The sequence below is a fragment of the Dermochelys coriacea genome, chromosome 1 (assembly GCF_009764565.3).
Source record: "Dermochelys coriacea isolate rDerCor1 chromosome 1, rDerCor1.pri.v4, whole genome shotgun sequence".
Classification (NCBI taxonomy): Eukaryota; Metazoa; Chordata; order Testudines; family Dermochelyidae; genus Dermochelys; species Dermochelys coriacea.
The window spans coordinates 240,499,662-240,516,434 of record NC_050068.2 but is presented as its reverse complement, the minus strand read 5'-3'; the positions used below and the strand labels follow the sequence as shown (position 1 = coordinate 240,516,434).

General features: G+C 44.3%; 1 protein-coding gene across 2 annotated transcripts in view; it reads left to right on the top strand.

The window, feature by feature from the left end:
• Window positions 1-2,557: 2,557 nt before the first annotated feature.
• Window positions 2,558-16,773, top strand: part of PEX26 (peroxisomal biogenesis factor 26) — a 26,485-nt gene continuing 12,269 nt past the window's right edge. The window contains exons 1-5 of one of the 2 annotated variants that reach the window (XM_038387167.2): window positions 2,561-3,138; window positions 6,550-6,690; window positions 9,414-9,727; window positions 12,538-12,684; window positions 13,572-16,622. In XM_038387167.2, coding sequence (XP_038243095.1) covers window positions 2,921-3,138; window positions 6,550-6,690; window positions 9,414-9,727; window positions 12,538-12,684; window positions 13,572-13,675 — 924 coding nt within the window. In that variant the 5' untranslated portion in view covers window positions 2,561-2,920 and the 3' untranslated portion in view covers window positions 13,676-16,622. Of the gene's footprint in view, window positions 3,139-6,549; window positions 6,691-9,413; window positions 9,728-12,537; window positions 12,685-13,571; window positions 16,623-16,773 lie in introns of those variants that run through there. The other variant, XM_043517533.1, reaches the window with a different exon arrangement.

Sequence of the window (16,773 nt, the reverse complement as noted above, 5' to 3'; positions counted from 1 at the left end):
GAGCATAAGCTTTCGTGAGCTGAGCTCACGAAAGCTTATGCTCAAATAAATTTGTTAGTCTCTAAGGTGCCACAAGTCCTCCTTTTCTACTTGTGGCACCTTAGAGACTAGCAAGTTTATTTGAGCATAAGTTTTCGTGAGCTGAGCTCACGAAAGCTTATGCTCAAATAAACTTGTTAGTCTCTAAGGTGCCACAAGTCCTCCTTTTCTTTTTGCGAATATAGACTAACGGCTGCTACTCTGAAACCTTTAAAATAACTGTTCTCTAGGTCCTTGAAAACTGTTTTCTTGAGTAAATGTATGTTGTTAGGGCGACACCTTGTGACTAAACAGAAGAAATGCAGTCTCCTCCTCCTTCTGATACCTGCTTCTTTGACTCTCCTGCTTACTTACCCGTGGAGCTGAAGGTGGATACATTGGTTTGGACTCGGTTCTTTTATAGAAGTCTTGGTGTCCAGAGAAGTCAAAGTGTCCTTATTTGAACCAAAGGCAAACTGAGACTCAAGCCCTTTGAGACTCATCACTAAGATAGAGACACATACCCTATCCTACATCAAAAAAACCCTCTTCTCTCTCTCTTGCATACACAGACTTGCAACATCATGTCTTCCTCTCTTCCAGGGCAGTTTATGTCTTTTCAGCCTGCCACCACTGCATGCAAACTGGGATTTATAGATGGAAATGCAATTAGTGTGCTATGATCTTGCAGTCAATCCTTTCACAATACAAGATAAATCCTAAATTTCTCTATAGCATAATTCACTTCAGAAACTTTTCAGGATGGTATGTGCATAACTCTCTGAGCACACTTTTGATTGGGAATGATCCTTCACTACATGTATTACAATATAGTATTAACTTCAAGGACTTAATATGCAATATATTTGCAATGTGGCCAAGTTACAGTGGCTGTGAGCACCATGCTGCCGTTTACATTTGGTTGGTTCTAGCCAGCTCTGACCCTTTGTCTACAGAAGACATTAATTTTCCAAAAAATAAGATGAAGATAATATAGACTTGCAAAAATCAATTCCTCCACTTTCCCACAGAAAGCATTTTGTATTTTTGGAAGATGAGTAACTTTTTTATTATAATTTACCCTCCTGGTAGTCAGTGGATGAGAAGGTCTTGTGTGTGAGCTAGTAAATGTTCCTGACAATTTTGCCTGGCTTACATAATGATGCTTTGCACAGACAGTCTTTTTTAGCTGTAGAGATAAAGAACTTTACAAATTGGGTAACAGAGGCTAAGTGACCTGATTTTTGAGGATGCTGATCACCCACAACACCCCTAGAGCTCCCACTGAGTTCCAGCTGCTCAACATTTTTGACAATCTGGCCATACGTGACTTTTTTAAGGTCACACAGCAAGTCAGTGACAGAGAGAAGAACAGAACCTGGAACTCCTGATGACTCCCATTATCAATTTCAGTCATCTAGAGCAGTGCTTCTCAAGCTATCTGATGTGGGGGACCGGCAATTTTTTTTCCCCAATGTGCGCGCAGACCGGCAGCCGATGGCTCACAGACCGGCACCGGTCCGTGGACCACCACTTTGAGTAGCACTGATCTAGAGTGAGCATAGCTGCCCCATGTTCAAAGAGTGGTATCCCTCTGATACAATAACTACCAACAGCAATAGCTTTTAAAAACACTTAAAGGCCGTCTGTCTAAATTTCAGAGAACCTGCTTTTTTCTTTAAATAAGTCAAAGGAAAACAGGCTAGGCCACTGCCCATCACCCTTCCCCCTCCCCCCCTCGCCATGCTCTATTGTGTTCTAATGCAATATAACAAAAGCTAGTTTTTTACAGCAATTTTTGGATTTCAGGCACCCAGGGCCTGATTTTCAGAGATGCTGAACTCCAGCTGATTTCTTCTATGCTTGTGGATGGTCAGTACCTCTTAAAATCAGGTCCCAAGGCCTGAAAGGTCAGATGTGTCATCCCAGGTGGGCCCAGTGGGTTTCGAAATCCTCACTTTCATGGAATATGTTGCTTGGGATTTGCTGCGTTCAGGGCTTCAGAGACCATACCCATCGCAGCTCAATGAAGATCTACTCTGCCATAAGGAACCGAGAAAATCAACATATAAAGTAATTAAATTTCTACTGCCATCCGAGGGAAAGTGGGCCAGCCCTTCCCACCCCTGCTCAGCATAACCCCAGGAACCTGAATCTAAACCTTACAGCTACAAACCCCTCACATCCTTGCGGCTCGGTTTTAAATCCTAGAGCAGACTGCATTCTGCTTGATTTCCTCCTCCAACCTTCCTAGGACAGCAGCACGGTGAGTTACTCTCACACTTAAAACGATATGCCTTATTTCCAGTCTCAATTTGTCTAGCTTCAACTTCCAGCCACTGGATCATATTATACCTTTCTCCGCTACACTGAAGCGCCCGTTATTAAATATTCTCCATGCAGGTACTGACAGACTGTAATTATGTCACCCCCTTAACCTTCTCTAGCAAAATAGATTCAGCTCCTTTACTCAATAAAGGAACTACAAATCCCAGAGTCCCCTGCACAGGGGTTGGGCGCCCCGAGGCGTGCGGGTAGCCGGGGAAGAGTGCCCGGCTCCAGGCTCTTCGGGAAGGCGGCGAAGGTGGGGGCCGGGCCGGGCCGGGCCGGGCCGGCTCTGCGCGCCGCAAGCCAGGACTCAGGCTCTCGGGCCCCGCGCAGCGTGCGCGGTAAAATCGCGCAGAGCCTCCGCCTCCCCCGCTCCCGCCGCCGCGCTGCAGGGCTGGAGCCCGAGCCCGCGCCCGCGCGTGGGAGGACCCGGCCCGTACGTGCCCAGGGGGACGCTTCGGGAGCGGCTGGGGCGCAGCAGCCAGCGAGCGATGGCCCCGAAGGGGATGCGGGGACGGGATTCAAAGGCACGGAGCCAAGCCCGGAAGCTAACAGCCGCCGCTCCCCGGGCGCCATGAAGAACAACTTGCCTGTGTCCTTCGCTGAACTCAGCGGCCCGGCAGGTTTCCTCAGGAGCAGCGAGCCTCCGTCCTTGTCTCCCGTGCCAGCCCCAGCGACCGCTTTGCTGGAGGAGGCTGCGGATTTGCTGGTGGTGCACCTGGACTTTGCTGCTGCTCTGGACAGGTGTGAGCGGGGCTGCGAGAGCCTCGCCTCAGACCCTGCCTGTGAAAGGTACGGGGGGGGGGGGGCGAGTTCCCAGTCACCCCTGGGCATGCAGCAAAGGAGGTTCCCGCTGCTTAGTTATTCAGGCCAAACGCAGGCAGGGCCTGTGCAGCCGGTTCCCTGCGAAATCTCAGATCCAAGCGCAGACGAAATCTGTTTCTGGTGCCTCCTGGACAGAGAAGTCTTGGCTTTTGTTCGTGAACACGCTGGGCTACGGTGGTCCTGAGAAGTTTGGCAGAACTCAGCTAAGATCTAACGTAGCAGTGTAACATCCTGCCTTCGGGGACTCCATCCTGAACTCGTAGAGGGATGCATCCACACTGACTGTTTTTAATGAATCGCTTTGAAATATTTTGCTTAGAAATAATTTTGCTATGGGTTCTGGTTTTGGATTTTTTTTGCCCCTCTTTCCCCCTCAACCTGCTACTTGGGTAGAGTTGCAAGTGTTACTGGTCAGAGTCAGCGCTGTTGTCTTTTGTTTGGCAGGTAAAGGAGAGATCCATGACCATCTTTGGTAGTTAAAAATTTCATAGCAGCATTTTTTTACAGTAGTGAGAGCGTTAATGTTGGTGTCCTGGCCAAATTCTGATTTGTCTAATTACTTTTTAACTCCATGCTGTTTCATTTGGAAATAATACATTATTTTTTGCTTTCAACCCTGAAATGGGGTGTAATGTTGCTATTCTGTATACAAACAGCTGATTTGTTTAAGCAGCAGTAACTGCATGCCATAGGTAAGGGAAATTATTCCTGTATATGAATTGCTTGGAGATCCTTGAGAATCAAGGCATTTTGATGATGATAGGTCTAAGAATATACAAGAACTCAGAAAAAGGAAGCATGGGATTATTGATCATGCTTTATATTAAGGTTCTATTTATAAAGAATTAATGAATGTTTTAGTAAATGGTTAATCTATTGTTTTAGAGTTCAGCAAGTTAATACATGACTGATAGCCATCTATAACACTTGCTGACATGCTTATAACTCTGTTTGCATTTTAATATGCCTAAATGCATCTAGGAACAAAGAACATAGGCCATACTTACATGATGGGGGACTCTCTCCTGAGAAGCAGTGACTGAAAATAATTTGGGGTTCATGGTGGATAATCAGCTGAACATGAACTCCCTGCATGATGCTGTGGCTAAAAGGGCTAATGTAATTCCTGGATTCATAAGCAGGGGAATCTCAAGTAGGAGTAGGGAGGCTATTTTAGCTCTGTATTTGGCATTGGTGGGATTGCTGCTGCACTATTGTGTCTAGTTATGGTGTCCACAATTCAAGACGGATGTTGATAAATTGGAGAAGGTTCGGAGACGAGCCATGTTAAAGATTAAAGGAGCTGAATCTGTTTTGCTAGAGAAGATTAAGGGGTGACATAATTACAGTCTGTAAGTACCTGCATGGAGAACATTTAATAATGGACGCTTCAATGTAGCAGAGAAAGGTATAATATGATCCAGTGGCTGGAAGTTGAAGCTAGACAAATTGAGACTGGAAATAAGGCATATCGTTTTAAGTGTGAGAGTAATTAACCATTGGAACAATTTACCCAGGGTCATGGTGGATTCTTTATCATTGACTACTTTGAAATTAAGATATGCTCTGGGAATTATTTTGGAGACTTTTTATGGCCTGTGTTGTACTGGAGATCAGACTACATGATCACAATAGTCCCTTCGATCCTTGGAATCGAAGAATTTCTCTTACTAGTTATCTCTATAACATGCTTAGAATATCTCTAATTTATTAACCCTTTATAAATCACTATATTGAGGGATAGTTTTATTCCTTTGTTTATGACTAGGGAGATGCGTAGAAACACAATCTAAGTGCCTTAGGTCATCTAGTCTTGTTCCCGCCTTCCCCATCTGAACACAAAAATACTCCTCCTGCTCCTCTTCATTTCCAAAGCTGTGTACCTAATACAGGTTTATGATTTGTGGTGGAGGAAATGAACAGCTGGAATAGATGAATTCTTAAGGGACTTAAGCACAGCTCCTCCAATGTATTTAGGCCTGTAACTCCCATTTCTCTGGAGGTCCTGCCAATCAATAGATCTGGTCTGGCTCTGCTTTGCTTGTTAGTTATGATGAGTTCAAAAGCCATCAGAATGATATAGTTTATTGATCTTATTATGCCCCACCGCAATATAGTCCAGAGGTTCTTGTGGTTCTACTAGATACTAAATGACCCACAAATACATTTAAAAGTGGGGAGGGGCATGAAGATGAGAATTCCCTGGAAGAACGTGTGTAAAATAGCATTGGCATTATGTTAGGATTAGTCACAACAAGGATGGAGTCTATACTTGTTACCTGTCTGAAGAACCAGGGAGGGACACTTTAAAAAAAACAAATTCCCCCAGATAGGAAAGGAGGAGTTTTAGGTTTATATTTTACTTGCTATATTATAGTCACACTCAGAGACGGCAGTGGAGATGAAGGCCCCATTGTGCTAGGTGCTGCACAAACACATGGTCTATCTCAAAGAGCTGATGGTCTAACTAGACAAGACCAACAAAGGGTGGGAGGGAAGAATCCTCATTTTATAGGTGGGGGACTAAGGGCTTATCTACACTTAAAATGCCACAGCAGCATAGCTGCACCGCTGTAGCATTTCAGTGAAGACACTGCCTACGCCAATGGTAATCCACCTCCTCAAGAGGCAGTAGCTAGGTCTATGGAAGAATTGTCTCATCAACCTACCGCTTTCTACACTGGGGGTTAGATTGGTTTCACTGTGTCACTCAGAAGTGTGGATTTTTCACACCCCCAACTGACGTAGTTATACCAACCTAATTTTCTAGTGTTGACCAGGCATGAGGCAGAGAGAATGGTTGAATCACTGACTCTGTCACACAAGAAGGGCGAGGAATTGAACTCGGTTCTCTTGAATTTCAGGCCAGGGCCTTAACCCATTCTCACTCACTTTTTTTTTTATTTGATTTTGGTCTTAAAGAATGTTTTATCAATCATGCATTGTTTAGGTTTGGAATCTCTTACAATCACAATTTCAGCACATTGTCAGTCCTAAAATAATAATAATAATGATGCCAATGGTGCTTGTCATGATTTCTAGTCACCAAACCATTACTGGAGGCTAGATTGTTGTTAAAAGCCTAAACTAATTTACAGGTAAATTTGGCTCGTTTTGGCTGCTTTAATATCTGTGAATATAGACAACTCCTGATGAGTATGAAAAGGGGTCTGTGCACGATTGAGAATTGTGGGATTTCTGCTGGAGATGTGTAACAAATATGTCCAGCAAAAAAGGCTGAACATTGTCTGTGCTTTTGGGGAAAAACTGCTGAGGAGGAATTAGAAAGCCCCTAACATCAGATGTGTCAGGCGGGGAAGGATTTTGAAATAGCATTTCTCACAAGTGCTCATTTGGCCTGTCTTGTCCATTGGACAGCTCTGCGGAAGTGAAGAGCTCCCTTTGCATTGTGGGGATCCAGGCCCTGGCAGAGATGAACCGGTGGAGAGAAGTTCTGTCTTGGGTCCTGCAGTATTACCAGGTCCCTGAACTTCTACCTCCAAAAATTCTGGAACTGTGGTGAGTAATTATCTATTCTTTCCAGATATGTTCTGCATAAAATACCCAGGTTCCACAACCTATATGTGTAGTCTCTTGTATGGAGTTTGAGTTGGGCTTTTTCCTCCTGTGTTCCTCCTCCTTTCTTGTCATCTCCCCATGCATGAGATCGGGGGGGGGGGGGGGGTGGCAGGCACAGCTGTTCCGAGGGAACCTTTTCAGAATGAAAGAACAGAGCTGAACTTGGTTTTCTGCAGCATCTTTCATTTTTCAAGGAATGCCATAGTGATAGGTTAGAGACTGTTATGTACCAAGTTTTGTCTCTTCCACAGCTAGAATACTGGAACCTGTTAGTGTGAGAAGGGATGTTGCCCTGACACCAACATCACACTCCCCCGGTGTTATGTGATCTTTATCTAGCACCTGTAGTCAGGCAGTGGTTTAATATCTCCACTAGAATATGTTGTCTCAATCAGTGCAGCATCTCCCTAGTGCTTTAATGCAGTGAAAGACATGTTGTTCCCTTCTCTTCTTCACTAGCAGGGCGGGACTACTGTAACTGTCTCCTGACAGAAGCTAACAGAATGTTAGGAACCATTAGGAAAGGGATAGATAATAAAACAGAAAATATCATATTGCCTTTATATAAATCCATGGTACATCCACTTCTTGAATATTGTGTGCAGATCTGGTCACCCCATCACAAAACAGACACGTTGGAATTGGAAAAGGTACAGAGAAGGGTAACAAAAATAATTAGGGATATTCGCTTTCGTATGAGGAGAGATTAAAAGACTGGGACTTTTCAGCTTGGAAAAAGAGATGACGGAGGGAAAACATGATAGCGGTCTATAAAATCTTGACTGGTGTGGAGAAAGTGAATTAGGAAGGGTTATTTACTCCTTCACATAACACAAGAAGTAGGGGGTCACCCAATGAAATTAATAGACAACAGGTTTTAAACAAACAAAAGGAAATACTTCTTCACACAATGCACAGTCAACCTGTGGAACTCCTTGCTATGGATGTTTTGAAGACCAAAACTAACAGGGTTCAAAAAACCTGACGTTCATGGAGAATAGGTCCATTAATGGCTATTAATCAGGATGGGCAGGGATGCAACACCATGCTCTGAGTGTCCCCAGCCTCTTGTTGTCAGAAGCTGGTAGTGGACGACTGGGGATGGATCACTTGATGATTACCTGTTGTCTTCCATCCTTCTGAAGCACCTGGCATTGGCCACTGTCAGAAGACAGGATACTGGGCTAGATGGACCTTTGGTCTGACCCAGTATGACCGTTCATATATCATCACAAGGATTGCTATGAGAAAAGATGCTGTGGCAGTGGCACCTGACCTATGAATAGCCAAAGAACCACTTAATCAATGAATGGAATGGGGCTATAGTAAATACCTATGAAAAATCCAGAGAATCTTCTCTTTATCAGGAGTGTGCTTTTTAAATTTAGTTTTTAGCATGAAGAGAGAGAGTGCTGCAAGAAGTTGAATATATAAAAGTATTAAGTACTTATCATTTACAGGATTTTCCACCTATGGATCTCAAAGCACTTTATAAAGGCAGGCAATTACCATTCCAAGTGACTGCTGGAGCAAATCTAGTCTCCCTTGGAAGTACAGGCTTCTTAGAAGAAGGTGTGCAGGACTCTTATTACTGAGATCATGGAGTCATGGAAGGATTTGGCCTCTCTAGGAAGGAGGGGAAAATGGATTTGATGCTTGTTGTTGAGGAGGGCTTGGCAGCTGTGGCAAGGGGGTTGGGTCATGATTAACCAAGCCTGAGCGAAGATTATTCAGGGCTATTAAAAGCCACATGCAGCTTGAGAGCCTTAAATGAGTGTAATGGGTCTCGGGACATTTGATTCTCAGATTACTGCATTTCACCCTTTAGTCAAATCTGTGTATTTGCCAGCCTTTCTGACCCCTCATGTCAAAACCCAAAGGGTCTGAGAACTGCCCAATAAAGTACTGCCTCATGTGTCTTGTTGAGTCATGAATTTCGTAGCCTTAGCAAAGACTCAGACCCTGTCTGAGTGATATCAGTAAGTGCAGGGAGAAAGTCACGTCACACCCAGTGAAGAGCATGTGTTTTTTAAGATAACAAAATTTCTTACATCTTAACAGTGACTGCTGTACTAGACCTTTGCTCCCTGCATCAGGTGATGAAAGGCTAGGAACGTTGCTGGGGGAGGAAGGAAGCAAGCTTGGCCTCTGCAGGTGTTTGCACTGCACCTGGGAGGTGTCATTCCCACTGTGGGTAGATCGACTCGCCCTAGCTCAGCTCAAGCTAGTGCACTAAAAATAGTAGTGTGGACGTTGTGGCACTGGCGATAGTTTAGGCTAGCCATCTGAATGCCAGCCCCCTGCCTTCCGCTTGGGCCTGAGCTTGGGTGGCTAGGCCAAGCTGCCACCAGTGCTGTAGCAGCTACGCGGCTGTTCCTAGTGCAGTAGCTTGATCTGACCTAGGAATCACACCTCCCTGCTGGGAATCATGTCTGTCTACCCATGCTGGCAATCACACCTCCCTGCTGCAGTGTAGACACATGCTGAGGGGTTGCTTCATATTGCTTTCTAGGGACTCCCTTCCTCTCTGCGTGGAGTGCAGATTGTCACTGAGGGATCTATGTCCAGTTCTGGTTATAGATGACTGAAGTTGGTAACTGTAAGTGATCTCAACTTTGCAAATAGTTTGCAGTGTAACATTCATTTTTTTTCTTGCATTCTAGCATCCTTTTGTACAGCACAGTGAAGGAGCCCCATGTGATGTTAGAAGTTGACAGTTATTGGCTGAGAGATCTAACCAATCAGAGCCTACCTTCGTATGGCACCTTGATGGAGTTGCATCTGTTGCACGTGTTGCTTCCCCTTGGACAATTTGTGGAGGCAGAGGATCTGGTACAGGGCTGTGAAGCTTTCAGTAAAGAGCAACAACTTGAGGCCCTGAGCACCATTAACAAGAGGAGGTGTCAGTGGGTGCAGCAGGAAGAGAGACAATCAGGCCCTGAAGAGCAACCGGCCACAGCGAGGGAGAAGTTGTTAGGTAGGTGCTCTCTTTAAGCCTCACAATCCTGCTTTCCTGTTCCAAGGTGTAGAAGATGGAGTGATTGAACTTGGGCCAAATCATTCTTTATTTTATTTAGACTTATGTTAAGTGTTTTACCTACTTGCTCTTGGTGCTTTCACTATAGTTACAACTCACAATGTCGAAATGCAGCTCAACACATACAATCTACAGATTGCCTCTCCCCCTCACATAACCACTGTCTGCTAATAAATAATAATTCATCTCAGCCCCCTTTCTTGTACCCCAGTTCCCTCAGCTTGGCTCCTTCCCAAATGTTCAGGAGAAAAGCTAGACTTGCTGGCCTTCTGGACGTGCTGCAAAATCTGGTAGGTAGAGAGGAGAAGCAAGTTTCAAATATAAAAGTCCTTCACAGAGAATTGCCCTGCGAGTAGCCTTCTCCCATCTACAATGAGGGAGTTGCAGTTCTGCAGTCCTCACAACAGTGGCAGTATTGTATGAGGGAAGAGGTGGTACCTCAACAAACCCAAACTACTTAAGGGCTTTTAAATTAAAATAAAGACCTCAAACTGTGCCCGGAAATCCACAGTATTCCAAGTTCCCCATGTCTGTTTAGTTTTTGACTTCTCTGCTAGATGCCAATTGCAATGGTGTTTGTTTGTGGGATTTGAATACTTGTCCCCTGGGAACAGAGGTGAAAGCTACCCACTTATTTCCACACATCAAGCTGCCATTACATGGGTTGACTGTTCAGTCTTCATTACCAACTAGGGCTAGAGTCAAACTGGTGTTTTAGAAGGAAGAGGCTCTGTATCCATTACTGGTTTTATCTCTTTTTCTTTATTATGCCCAGTTGGATGACTCAACAGCTAGTTCCCTTTCTGAATCTATCCAAGGTTGGTAGTGACTGAAAGTCTTATGGGAAGTGGTTTCAGTTTCAGCAAGTTTCTAGGTCTCAAAATTCCATCACAGCTGGCACTAGTTGGTACCCATTTCTGCTGCAGCAACAGGAGCAGCTACCCAACATACTATTAAGCCTGGTCTACACTTAAAATGTAGGTTGACCTAGCTACAGGGGTTTAAAACAAGCCACACCCCTGTGCATCCTGACTATGCCAACCTAACCCCCAGTGTAGACACAGCTAGGCTGACAGAAGAATGCTTCCAATCGATCTAACAACAGTTGCTTGGGGAGGTGGATTTCCTAGAGTGATAGATAGACCCCATCCGTCACTGTAGACTGCATCTACACTACAGGGTTATGCCAGCATAGCTACAGCACCATATCTATATTATGCTAGTTTCCATAGTGTAGACATGGCCTTAGTCTGCTAGCTTAGTGGGTATTAACTGTTAACTAACAATATTGCCAGGGGATGTTCCTTCTGAACTCTTACATGGCATGTGCATAAACAAAGTAGTAAACCAAATGCTCTTGCTTGATAAGAGTTGCAAGGGCGAAGTTTATCTTTCACCTTGGCAAAGACTAAGACGACAATTTTCTAGTTTCTAAAATATACTACCAAAGAAATATGTAAAAACATGCAATTAAAACTTAAGACAGATGACATTTCCTCTAAGGACTTATGTAGTTGCCAGTGTGAACTTTCTACTATTTTCTTTATTTTATTCTCCTTTTTTGAGCCTGTGTAATAGAATCTATGGGTGGGATTTAAGCACCTATTAAACCTAAGAATTCCCAATTAATCCAGGTATTCTTGCCTCCAGGGGGCTCCAGCACCTGGCTGGGGTATCCCTCCCTTATTGGACATCAGTATTTATAATTGTATAAAGTCCTTCGGGTACAAGCTTCCCAGAGAGTTTCCTCCTCAGTAACAACTACCACAAAGCTTTTAGAAAGAAAACAGGAAAAGAAAGCAACAAGCCTCTGTTAATAGCTGCCCAACTAGGAAGAAGTGCATTGCAGGAGCCAATGTGATGTTACATCCTTGCTAATAGCAGACAGGCCAGGAGTGCTTGAGGAACCCAGGGATGAACACAGTGTTCCTCTTCGAATAGCTGCCCTGTCATGGGGTGCATCACTCACCAGCGGGCTGGTACCTCCTTCTGGCCACTCTGGAGATTAGCTGGAGGCCACCATCCCCGTCCATGGCTTGCACATCATCACTCTGTCTCTGCATCTGGCAGTGGCCCCTCTTGCAGCCTCAGGAACCGCAGCACCCTCTTCGTGACTTGACCCTCCAGGTTTGTCACCATCCAGGTTCCCTCCTTTTAGGGGTTAGGGTCTCAGTCCATCCACTACTCCAGGTCCCAACCCAGGGACCTTACAGATAGCAGCCTCTTGCTACAACTTTTTAATTTCTCCCAATGCTGTTATGTTTCCCAGGGCCACTTCCCCGTGGCCCCAGCACCTTCTTCAACCTAATCTCAGGATATGCAACTACCCAGCCCCAGCAGCCAATCAGGAGCTCCTTTTTGTTCCCCCATCCTGTGAGTAGTTGCTCTGTCCAATATGCACTAGAGACACAATCCTAATTCCTTGAGCTCCCAGCAGCAACTTAACTTGCTTTGTTCACCCTACCCTGCCCTGCCCTGAAGCTCCTTTTATGTGAGCTTGCTGGGCCCTGATTGGTTGTTCTCTGCAACTCCTACCTGATTGGCTGCACTCAGGCAGTCTCTTTGGACCACTCAAAGGACTCACCTCCACTGCTTGCTGCTGAGGTTAACCCTTCCTAGTCTAGTTTGGGGCAGACACCCCATCACATGCTCCATCAAGAGAGCTTTTGGAACCCAGCGGCTCTTCTGTGCCGTCTTATTTTCCTTGCTTTAACCCTTTCCTTTAACCACCTCTTGTCCTTGTATTCCAGGCTCTGTATCCCGAAAGTTGTTGAACATATTAACAGTGCTGCGTAGAGCACTGGGATCCATGTCGAGCCACTTCTGTTCCAGTTCTTACAAAAAGACGCTCTTGGCTGCTCTCATAATATGCCTTGTTGTGGTGAGACTAGACCCGGGTATGTGATTAAGGTTTCTGAATGTTATTTGTTATCAGTCTTATGGTTATGAACAAGAAACTGGGCATTGCTAGCGTTGGGCTTGGAAGAGGAACATTTATTCAAGCCTCTCTCCTTAGGAGTGACTGTGAGATAGGGTGCAGGAGTGGTGGGTATGTGGGAGCTCACAGCTACTATATTTCCAGCTTTTTCCACTAAAAGTCACTGAAGGCAGATGTGTAGGACAGCTAGCTGTAAATTAACCTATAGGTACCGCATCCACAGCCTTTTCCTAATGAAAGGTACTGTCGGAAACTGTTCTGAAGCACAGGCTATAGGCAGTTCGCAGCTATCCAGTGTCAGACTCTGCCTCTGTCGGAGAAAGATGCTGCAAAGGTGTTGGCTGTGGGAAGTACACAGTGGTAAGGATGGTTGTGATTTGTGAACTTTAGAAAAGTAATTTAGCTCTAATCTTGACCTTGATCCACTTAAGCTATAAGCCAACCCAAAACTACCCTAAAAAGCACTCATTAGCATTCAGAAAGTGTGTGGATATAGATTCCCCCTCTGTTTTGTAATGAGTGTCTCTGCTAGTCTTAAGAATCTTCATTACTGAGGCACATGCTAATTACCCCCCTGCAGAGGGGACTTTTGAGTCTTCAGTGTTGTTCTGTCAATCAGCCTTTGCAGGGTGAAGCATAGCTTACTGGAGATGAGAGCAGCACCCTCTTTTCTATGCCCTGCAGCTTCTGCTAGGTGAGAGTCTGAGCACTCACCTGGGCTGGAATAAAGAGAAAGCAAAGCTGATGGCTTCCCTTGACCCGAGTGGGGATCAGCTCTTTCTAAGTCTGAGTTTATAAAGAGAAGGGTAGGAAACATTAATGAAATACTTTTATTTTATTCTGCAGCTGCTCCCACGTCCCTACCCTTCCTTTACAGGCTGGTCCAGCTCTGTCATCAGGCATGGGTGGCTGTATTTTCTCTGCTCTACAGGCCTCCACTTCAAGACTAAGCGGCTTTACGAAGTGTTACAAGTCTTTTGTCTCTGTTGCTGGGCAAGTGGCAGCTTGTCTAGAGGATTTTAATCAGGATCTTCAAGGGCTCCTGAGATCAATGTACTAATTAAAATGACCACACATGGGTCCCATACAATGACATCTTCCTCTCTTGCCAGACTAAGAACCTGGCCTAGTGCTGTCTGGATTTTGAAACTACATCTGCTACTTGTCTCCTTGCACTATGCAGCTCTGCAGCACAATACTAACCCTGGAGGAATGTGCACGTCCAGAGTTTTAGCCGTGCTCTTCTAATCCACGTCTTATTAAGATGCTCCTTAAAGTGGTTGCTTTTGGTGTGGATCCCAAGTGAGAGTCTGTAGCCAATGGCAAAGAACAATGACAGGCATTTTGAGAGATTGCACCATCCTTGCAAATGTTTTTGAAGTAATCCAAGAAGTGGGAGTGGAAATTCAGAGGGTATGGTTATGAAAGATCTGAGTACCACGTCTACACTGAATACTAGGAGCCAAAAAACTGTTCTGCCTTGGGACCCTTTAAATGCCCAGTTTCTGCAGCATGGGATTTAAGCCAAATATGTGGAACACGATAAAATATTGCAGACTGAAATTGGAGCCCATTCTGTTCTGAAGGCCAGAGTTTCTCTTGTGACCCTGATGTGTCTTGGAATAGTCATTCTCACTTTGGATTTAACAATCGTGGCTAAGCAAGCATATCAAGGTGACGGGGCGCATTATAAAGATGGATCTGTCAGCTCATTCTGTCCCCTGTCTGGGTGTACTGCATCCAGCACAAGCAATTATAGACCTTTCTGTCTTTCAGATGATCATTAATATTAAATATTTGACACTGGATAAGTTAGAATAGGGGACAGCAGAGAAATTGAGATGGCGAGAGACAAGAGGCAACAGAGTTGCTCTTATTAATCTTAATATGCTCCATATTTATTAGTCTAACCTGCCCAATTACTTGAATTGTCATGTAGTTTCACTGCATACTTTGTAAGTGTCTCTGTATCTCCCGTTGCTGTGCTTTCTATTTACCTATTTAGATTTAATACTCAAATAGACTCCTGGCCACATGCCTAGACATCCCAACAAGTATTTAGAATCATAATCCACAAAGAGTAATCATCCAGCGGCAAAACTGCACTCTTTCACACCAAGAGTAAATTAACAGGCCTCAAAATACATTTTTTCCCCCAAAACCCTCCACCCCAGCACCTAGTGTTCTGATGGTCAATAGATCAAAGCTACTTTAGACCAGTGGTTGGGGGAGCGACTTCTAGAGTCAAAGGGCCCTCCTGGAGAACACTGCCAGCAGTGCCTGTCCCCATACCAAGTTGGCTTCACAGCTCAAGTGCCTCAGCTGATTGTAGCTTTAGCAGTATAAAACAGGGAGAGAAGTGATTATTCAGGTAGACAAGTCCCAAACCACACCCTGAACTCCCCACCTCCCTGATAATCAAGAGGCATCCAGTGCAGATCCTTGTGCAACATCCTAAATCATCCCCCCACAGCCTTCTGCCTTTGCAGTAACCATACAGTGCAGTGGGGGCCATTTCTAGTCCTTCAAAAATGGCAGCAGCACACAGGTCTCACAACAACTGGCTGCATGCACTACAATGGTTTGTTAGCGGTTCCTCCTCATTTAAGAGTCCAAGGTTCCGTCTTCACTGCAGAACAACACACCTGTTTTTCTGTGGCATAACTAACATGAACTATCCTGCTGTGAAATCCTAGTGGAGACAAGGCCCTGTAGTTTTACAGAGAGGTGAACCAGGCAAGGTCAACGATGCAGTGGGTGGTGGTAATATTATTAACTTTGCCTACCTCTCACTCAGAAGAAAGTACAGGAAGCTTGTCTCCACTAGGATATACAGCGAGGTAACTATTGTCCATTTACACGTGTTTTTCACAGCAAGCTAGACAGTTAAGACAAAGCCTTGAAGACCTTACACAAATAGGGCAGAGCTCTTTGGAGCTTCATGTTATTATTTACATGCATGTGTAATGCACCTATGGCCATCATATCTCCATGAGCTCAGTCACTGGATTCATCATTTCAAAGACTTTCAGCATAAAATAATCATATTAAGACTGTAAGGAGAAAGGCTCTGGGCTTGTTCTTATGTTCTTGTCTACATGGCGTGGCAATGGACCCTATGGGGGTGTGATTTCTAAAATGCACTCATTTGCACATTAATTGGTCCATGTGTTCCCTCCTGGTATGCACTAAAAGTTCCCTACTGTGCTTTAACATAGTTCTGTTTCAAATAGTACTATGTTAAAGTGCACCAAGGAACTACTGGTGCACACCAGCATGGTCTACATGATCTGATAAGTGTGCATAGTGAACTTTAGAAATCACACCCCTGTAGAGTGCACTGACAAACAACTTAGACAAGCCCTCTCTGTAACTCTTCTAAGAATGACTAGTTTGTACTTCCCAGTCTCCTATATTGCAGGATCTACCTATGTACATAGCTTTGTGACCTAGTTACAGTAGTATCTGAGTGAGTCAAATGCGCTTACTGATCATATGTAGTCTGTCTTTCTTCTGCTAACTAGGTGGTAGTTAACATTTCCTCTGGCTCATTGTTTCAAATTTCTGTTTGTAGCCATTCTTGTGATATTGGGATTGTGTTTTGGGAGGAGCATGCATGATGATCTTGATTTCTGCTTAGAGGTTGCTTGATAATGTCTTAACTGTTCATTTCCATGGATCTTTTTAATATGTGTGAGTGATGCATAGATTAGCCACCTCAAATTTCTCCTAGTACTTTGTTTTTTAATTTGAATGTTTTTCTTTGTGTTTAGCACATAATGAGACAAAGGATGGTGGAAACCAAAAAATAACACTTAAGCAATTTTAATGGTTTTATTCATTTAATTTTAAATACTTAATTTTCAGAATAAAAATTACTACTTATGTAGTCTGTTATATTGTGATGCTCAGTCTGGCTGGTCACAAATAGTCTTTCACCACACTGGCATATATTATTAAAAATATTTACATTTAGTGCATTGATACTTGGCAAGTTCCAAATAATTCTTTGGAAATAGGTTTCACTGCAAACAGTGGCCCTGATTCT